We start from the raw sequence: 6,962 nt of genomic DNA on the forward strand, positions 1-6,962 counted from the left end.
TATTATTTATTTATTTTTTTTTATTTAATTGTTCACTGCCCACATGTGTTACAAAAATAAATTAAAATTCTTGCAACCAATATAATGACACAATGAGTGATTTTCATGTGTGTGTGTGTATTTGAATCTGTTTTCCAAAGGAGAAAGAGATTCTCACAAGCACATGGCTTTTGCTAATTCACACTTAATCATAGAGCTGACAATCTAGTTTCTCTGAAGGTTCATCACAGCAGTCTAAGCTCTTATAATGCTCATCTAAACATATCTGCATAATTTTAGCACTTTCTAATGAAACCAATTTAAAGTCAACTTAATTTAATTCGAAATACAATATTTCAGATTTCTGCGCAAAAGCATTCAATACTAATGCATTGGAAATGCTGATAATACTAACGTTACACTCCTAAAATGGCAATTTTTATCTGCCAACTATTAAATGTGCTGGACGCTGTTGAAACTCAGTATCAGCCTGGTTAATTAAAGTTAATAATGAAACTGATCATTCAGCAGTTCCTTTTATTTTGAACCTCAGCTTCATTTCTCCTCATCCCTCCAAAAATGACACTAGAAATACTCACTTCACATACTAAATCATTCTTCTCAGATAAAAGCTAAACACATCTTACCTTTTCCATAGTTGAAGTGGAGTTTGATGGATTTGCCCTGGTTGATGTGCAGGTATGTAAACCACACGGCAAAAGTGAGCAGCACCAGCAGCAGCAGAAGTTTGAACTGCTTTCGTATCTTCTTCACGGGGAATCGCAGCATTTTCGCAGCTGCAGCATCATCAGCAGCAGCAGCAAAAAGAGAGTGTCAGCCGCTCCTCAGTCTGGCGCTTTAGAGAACGACTCCTGATGTCACAATGTCATATTTGCAGCAGCAGAATCAGGTTCGGGTTTGCCGCAGCTAAACTCCCGGTATCACAATCTCATATCCGCAACAGCAGCAGAATGAAAGTGTCAGCTGCTTCTCAGTTCACCACGCTTAAATTTGAGTCACAATGTCATATTTCTCCAAACAGCAGCCGAATCAGTCTTGCTTTGCCAAAAGTAAAGACTCCTTAAGTCACAAAGTCATATTTAAAACATGTCAGCTGCTTCTCGGTTTGGCACTTCTTACAAAAAGAAGTCAGCTGCTTCTCTCTTTACAGACGATGGCATTTCCCCAATGGGATTCTGACTCTACTTGAGTCTTATTGAAGCATCATGCATGATTTACAAGCCACGTCAATGTTTGTGACTTCATTTAAGTCTCATTTAGCACAAACAAGTTTTAAAAACAGGTAACGATGGACAATGTACCAGTAAGAGATTCGACTGTAGGCGTACAGGCAAAGAAAAGAGCAGCGGGTTGTTAATCTAGTGAAAGCCGCTCTGACAGCAGTCCAGCCACTCCAGAGAGGATCATCCTCTGGATTTAAAGCTTTCGCTCAAATGACCAGTCTAACTTTTTAACACTATGCTTTTGTATTTAATTAACAATGAACAACACAATCACAAACTGTAGAAGAAGCTCCTTTCTGGGATGAGGTGCAAAGTACATTTTAGATTTGCAGGGATATTTCAAACAGCCATGATCACAATAAAACCACTCAGTTAACAAATGCAAAATCATAACATGTGCATATTATGCATTGTAAAATGTTTACACATTTGATTTCATTCATTTAACTTAAGTAATTCGCTTTGAAGTGGTCAAAAAGTGCAGTGGACTGTCACTGTGGGCTACAAGTGACTTTGGCACCACTTTGAATTAAATTCAAAATTTAAGGCAATTCTAACAAATTGTTTTTTTTACAGCAAATCCAGAGAGAATTAAACTGTAGCAATGTACGAAATCCTAAATAAACATAAGACACTTTAGATTTAATTAATTAAATATGTATTTCGAGTAGGTGCGTTGATTCAGTAAATTTGAACATCACGCGACTGGTATCTTAAAGCATTGCAATCGAAAAAAAAAATGCAATGCATTTAAATAAATGCTGATTTACCCTCAGTTATTATACGCAACGTGAAAACCGCGAGTGAATTACATTGCTCTTGCGGTTTATAGGTGATGCGTTCATGCACCTGCTATCCATCCAAGTCCACACGCAACTTACTCGCTCTTTCAAGAAATTGAAATCAAATGCATGAACCTAAACGTTCACAGAAAACCCGTCAGCATAAAAACAATAACAATGCTCTATTGGCGTCCGTACGCTCCGGTACCGTTAGCTGCATCTGACATTTTGATTCCACTAGTGCGCTCTGCAAAACAAACGCTTTGTTTCACCGAGGTGAGGTGATGCGTCAGTCTCTGTGTGCGGATCCAATCCGTGTGGATGTTGTCACGCCTTTAGTCAGATAAACTATTTAGCAACGAGTCTGATAAATCCCACAAGCTCCGCTTCCAGTCCTGCGATGTGACCGACTCTCGATCCCCGCGTTCAACTGAGCATCCATGACGCTGCCGGGGAGCGACATTACAAATCCTACTATGGTATTGGCTGAGCTAATGAATTATTAAACAGGCTGTGTTGACGTTACGCTAAGCATCCAGGCGCTGTGTTAATTCATATTCATGAGTCAAGTGTTATCGATAGAAAACCAGTCAGGCTTATTGGTGGAACGTCACTGTTACGCAATGAATATTCATAAGCTCTGCCGTCACCGTAGTATGATTCGCTGCTGGGCAACCGAACTTGGGTGGAGCCGTTATGGGCAGGAACTGTGTCCAACCATCGGCGGAGTTCCAGCGCAATAGGTTATTATTGGAAGAGCTCCCGTGACGAAACGCATATATTAACGTTTAATCGCTTGCTGTGATGATTTCACCTTGTTGATTTGATGTTTCCATCATTTGACAGGCGATATCAACACTAAAATGCATGTTTATTATTGTCTCATGAAAGGTTTCATTTAGGTTAAGGTTGATATGTAAAAAGGTAAATATAATATAAATATATGTTATATATAATATACAAGTTTAGCTCATTTTCTATTTAATTAAATGATTTTTTTTATCTTTAAATTTTTTTTAAGTATTTTTAATTTTTAAATATTTGTTAAAGTTTGTCTGAAATTTGTGTTTTTAAATTCATTAATAATAAATAATTGAAATGTAAAAGATAAACATTTTGTAAAAAAAATAAACATTTTGAATTAAATTTTAATATCTGGCTTACTGAATTTGTGTGTATAGATAGATAGATAGATGGACAGATAGATAGATAGATAGATAGATAGATAGATAGATAGATAGATAGATAGATAGATAAGTGTTGCCAAGGTTAAGGTTTTCCCACGGAATTGGACTATTTAACACTGTTGCCACAGGTTGTTTTTCATGTCCACAGGATAAAGCAATCCCAATAACGTGATGTTTAGCCCCTGGAATGTGATTTTTACCGGGGACCCGACCAAAATGCAACTGACACAACAAACAAGTAGGCGGGTTTTGTTGTGAAAACAAACAAAAAAAAAAAATAGATAGATAGATAGATAAGTGTTGCCAAGGTTAAGGTTTTCCCACAAGATTGGACTATTTAACACTGCGACTGGGTTAGTTTTGAGCAGCAACTGGTTGAGTTTTGTGGTGAAAACCTGGCAACCCTCAGATGGATAGATAGATAGGACTACTTTACAGTGTTGCCGCGGGTTGTTTTCCATGTCCGCAGGTTGAAGCGACCTCAATAACGTGATGTTTAGCCCCAGGAATGCAAATTTTACCAGGGGAACCCCACCAAAAAATTGTGTATCTTACCCCCCGTTGAGTTTTGTCGTGAAAACCTGGCAACCCTTTGAGTTATAATTATGGAATGTATTGTACATTTTTATTAAATTCATAAATGAACAAAAAAATAAATATATAATATAAATAAACTAAATGTAAAAAAATATATAATAATAATAGTAATAAACAAAAAAATGTTGAATTTAGTATGATAAACTGAATAACAGAGTAGAATAACATAAAAAATAGTAGAAAAAAGGTAAGAATTAATTGATTATTTAATGTGTGAAACCACAAGCAAAATTCAATAATCTAATTGTAATATCTACAAGATCTGCTCTGCTAGATGATTTGCATATGCAACATAATTTAGCTGCGTTCAACATAAAATACTTCTTTTCCTTCCCTAAGATAGTTTCCCTTCAGATGGGCAGTTGGATTTGTCATATTATGGGGTAATTTAAAGCCCACAGCCTTTCTAAACTCCTCTTTTGCATTTTAAGTAGCCTGCATATTGCCCGACTTTGATCATTCACAGAATAAGCACAAGACTCATCAAATCTGTGAATAATTATGCCGTGTTTCTAATATGCATGAAGCTATAAGCCCATGCAGAGCTTATATAGTGAAATATTAGTGGTTTGTCAGGCAGTTCGCTGAGCTGTCAGAGGTGCCACAACCACATTACAGTAATTTCTTCCCCAATGTCTTATTCACCCCATTTCCCTAAGAGACCACAGTCACGTGCGGTGAATTTGAACATAACTAGTAGAGGCCGGGTAGGGTGACTGGTTAATTAAACATGTAGCTGTCATCATGGCTATGATCATTATGACAAAAGAACTCACAGATGAAATAGAGAAAGCCGTGAGATTTTCTTCCCAAGTTATACATAGAATGGCCTTTTCCCTTCCTGTTTGTCTTCCTCGCTGCTTACCGGCGTGACATTACAATAAGATGCCCAGCTTCATCTGAAATGTCAAGTGGATTAAAAGGAAGGCCTTTTAGATGTTGATCTAAATCTGACACCCGTACTGTTCCTGCAGTAACAGGTGTAAATTACTGTCCTTGCTTTGCAGGAGTGAATCATTTCCGCTGCACCTTTAAGATTTGAAATGTGACTCCAATCACTTCCACTTTCAAAACAAACCAAAAAAGACTGGACAATCTCATTGACACAAAGAAACAGTTCACCCCAAATTTAAAATTTACGCATCGAAGATGTAGATGAGTTTGTTTCTTTATCATTTTTGGAGAAATTTAGCATCGCATCACTTGCTCGCCAAAGGATTCTCTGAAGTGAATGGGTGCCGTCAGAGCAAGAGTCCAAATAGCTGATAAAAACATCATAATAATCTACATAGTGATGCAAGTTATGAAGATAGATGTAAATGACCTTATTATAGCGCCACCTAGCGCTGGACGGCACTTGGCAACATCCAGCCAAGTTTGAACTCGTTGCGATTTATGGTCTCTGACGCTCAGACACTTCTAGGGCAGAAAAGAAGAAAAAAGAAGGTGCTTGGATCCCTAGAAAATAAAATGAGCAAAGATGCATCCAGGTTCAGTGACTTTTTTTAGAAACATGATGTGGATTGAATTGTAAAAGCCTCTTGTTGTTGCCCTCCGTTGAATAAAACATACAGAGTGACTTACAAAAAAATTGCATTCGTTCTTGATTTTAAAATGTGTGATATTCCTGTCTAAAAACACAAATAGGCCAAAGCATTCCTCAGGCATTTTGAACCACATAAGAAAAATAAAACAGGTGAAAAAAGTATGACAAATAATTGTAATGTCTTTAAAACTGTCCAAACGGCTATAATCAATATATTTTAATTACACATTATATGTTTTGCTCATATACATATATATATATATATATATATATATTTTTTTTTTTTTTTCACTAAGATTTTCATTTTAAATGAAAATATCAAGACTTTATACTCCTGACATTTTTGCCACTAGCAAAGCAATTTCATTTGACAGCCATCGTATATATTTTGTGCATTTTTGGTTTCTGTAGCCAATTCAAAGTGCTTGTTGTGTTATATGTTTATGTCTCTGTGAATAATACTTCTGCCTTTGTGCTTCACTTTCTTTGTCAGAGCTTATAAATCTTTCATTGCCTGCTGTGGTTTAAGGCATTGAGTACAGATTGCGTCTTCAGACAAGTGTGTGTGTCACTAACCTTTACAATCTCACTTATTAGCTCATATTTCTTGAGAGATTTTAATAAAGAGACATTTTAGTTTATTTCGTGTTCATAGTAATGTGATAAAACACACCTATGGACACTCTGTGTGAGCCTGAGGAAAAGTTAGATCACTAAAACCACAACGAAGAGTCAAACATTTTCATTTAATCACCTCTATACAAATACATTAAAATAAGCCCTACCTTTGACACCAAGGCGAGCGGCACGAAGACGTGAAAACAATTCTGGGATCAATAAGAAAGTCTCTGCTCCTCTGAGGAATCCATGGATTTCAGACAAGAACGTGTTGATCTCACAACATGTGATCAGTAATTGGCTTTCCAAACAAACAGCTCCGTTCCTGTTTTTCCGTTGGAGATGATGGTATTATCACAGTCAAAACCATTGGAAAACACGATTACCTTATCAACAACACTCATTATAGACCTGCACACAAACCCATAGGAAGCTACACAGATTTCAAACTCTAATTTGATAAAGCTTTCAGCCACCAATAGAGCTCAACACTAGCGCTAAAAGGCTTTAACGCAGAATTACGCACAGTAGGCCCATTCAAGTTCTGCTCCTTTTCACTATATCACTTATTACTCCGCTTCGCCAGTGGCCATTTCTGCAATTTACATTGTTATGCCAATAGGTGGCTACGAGTGACTGGGCTATTGAATCATTAATTTATTCATTCAAAAACTCTGATTCAATCACGAATGAAACAACTGACTCTATAAGTGAGTCACTGGGTCAGTTAAAGAACCGTTTCGTTCAAAAATCTAATTCAATAACGAACGAAACAACTGACTCTATGAGTGAGTCACTGAATCATTTAAAGAATCGTTTGTTCAAATACGCTGATTTATTCAGGAACAAATCACCTCTGTTGTGTGTTGCTGAAGGATGATCTACCAATCGCGCTTTGACCTCGTTTGGAACTATTCATTTAAAAAATGATGAGGTAAGTGGCAAAATTGAGTCTAAAATATAGGTTAAAGTTAGCTTTTTGTTTATTTGATGTAAATATGAGAGGAAT

General features: G+C 36.7%; 1 protein-coding gene across 1 annotated transcript in view; it reads right to left on the minus strand.

Moving 5' to 3' along the window:
- The window catches only part of b4galnt4a (beta-1,4-N-acetyl-galactosaminyl transferase 4a), a 217,617-nt gene extending 215,164 nt beyond the window's left edge, over window positions 1-2,453 (minus strand). The window contains exon 1 of the mRNA XM_051100119.1: window positions 627-2,453. Coding sequence (XP_050956076.1) covers window positions 627-768 — 142 coding nt within the window. The 5' untranslated portion in view covers window positions 769-2,453. The remainder of the gene's footprint in view (window positions 1-626) is intronic.
- Between the last annotated feature and the right edge of the window lie 4,509 nt (window positions 2,454-6,962).

This window comes from Labeo rohita, chromosome 25 (genome assembly GCF_022985175.1).
Source record: "Labeo rohita strain BAU-BD-2019 chromosome 25, IGBB_LRoh.1.0, whole genome shotgun sequence".
NCBI lineage: Eukaryota > Metazoa > Chordata > Actinopteri > Cypriniformes > Cyprinidae > Labeo > Labeo rohita.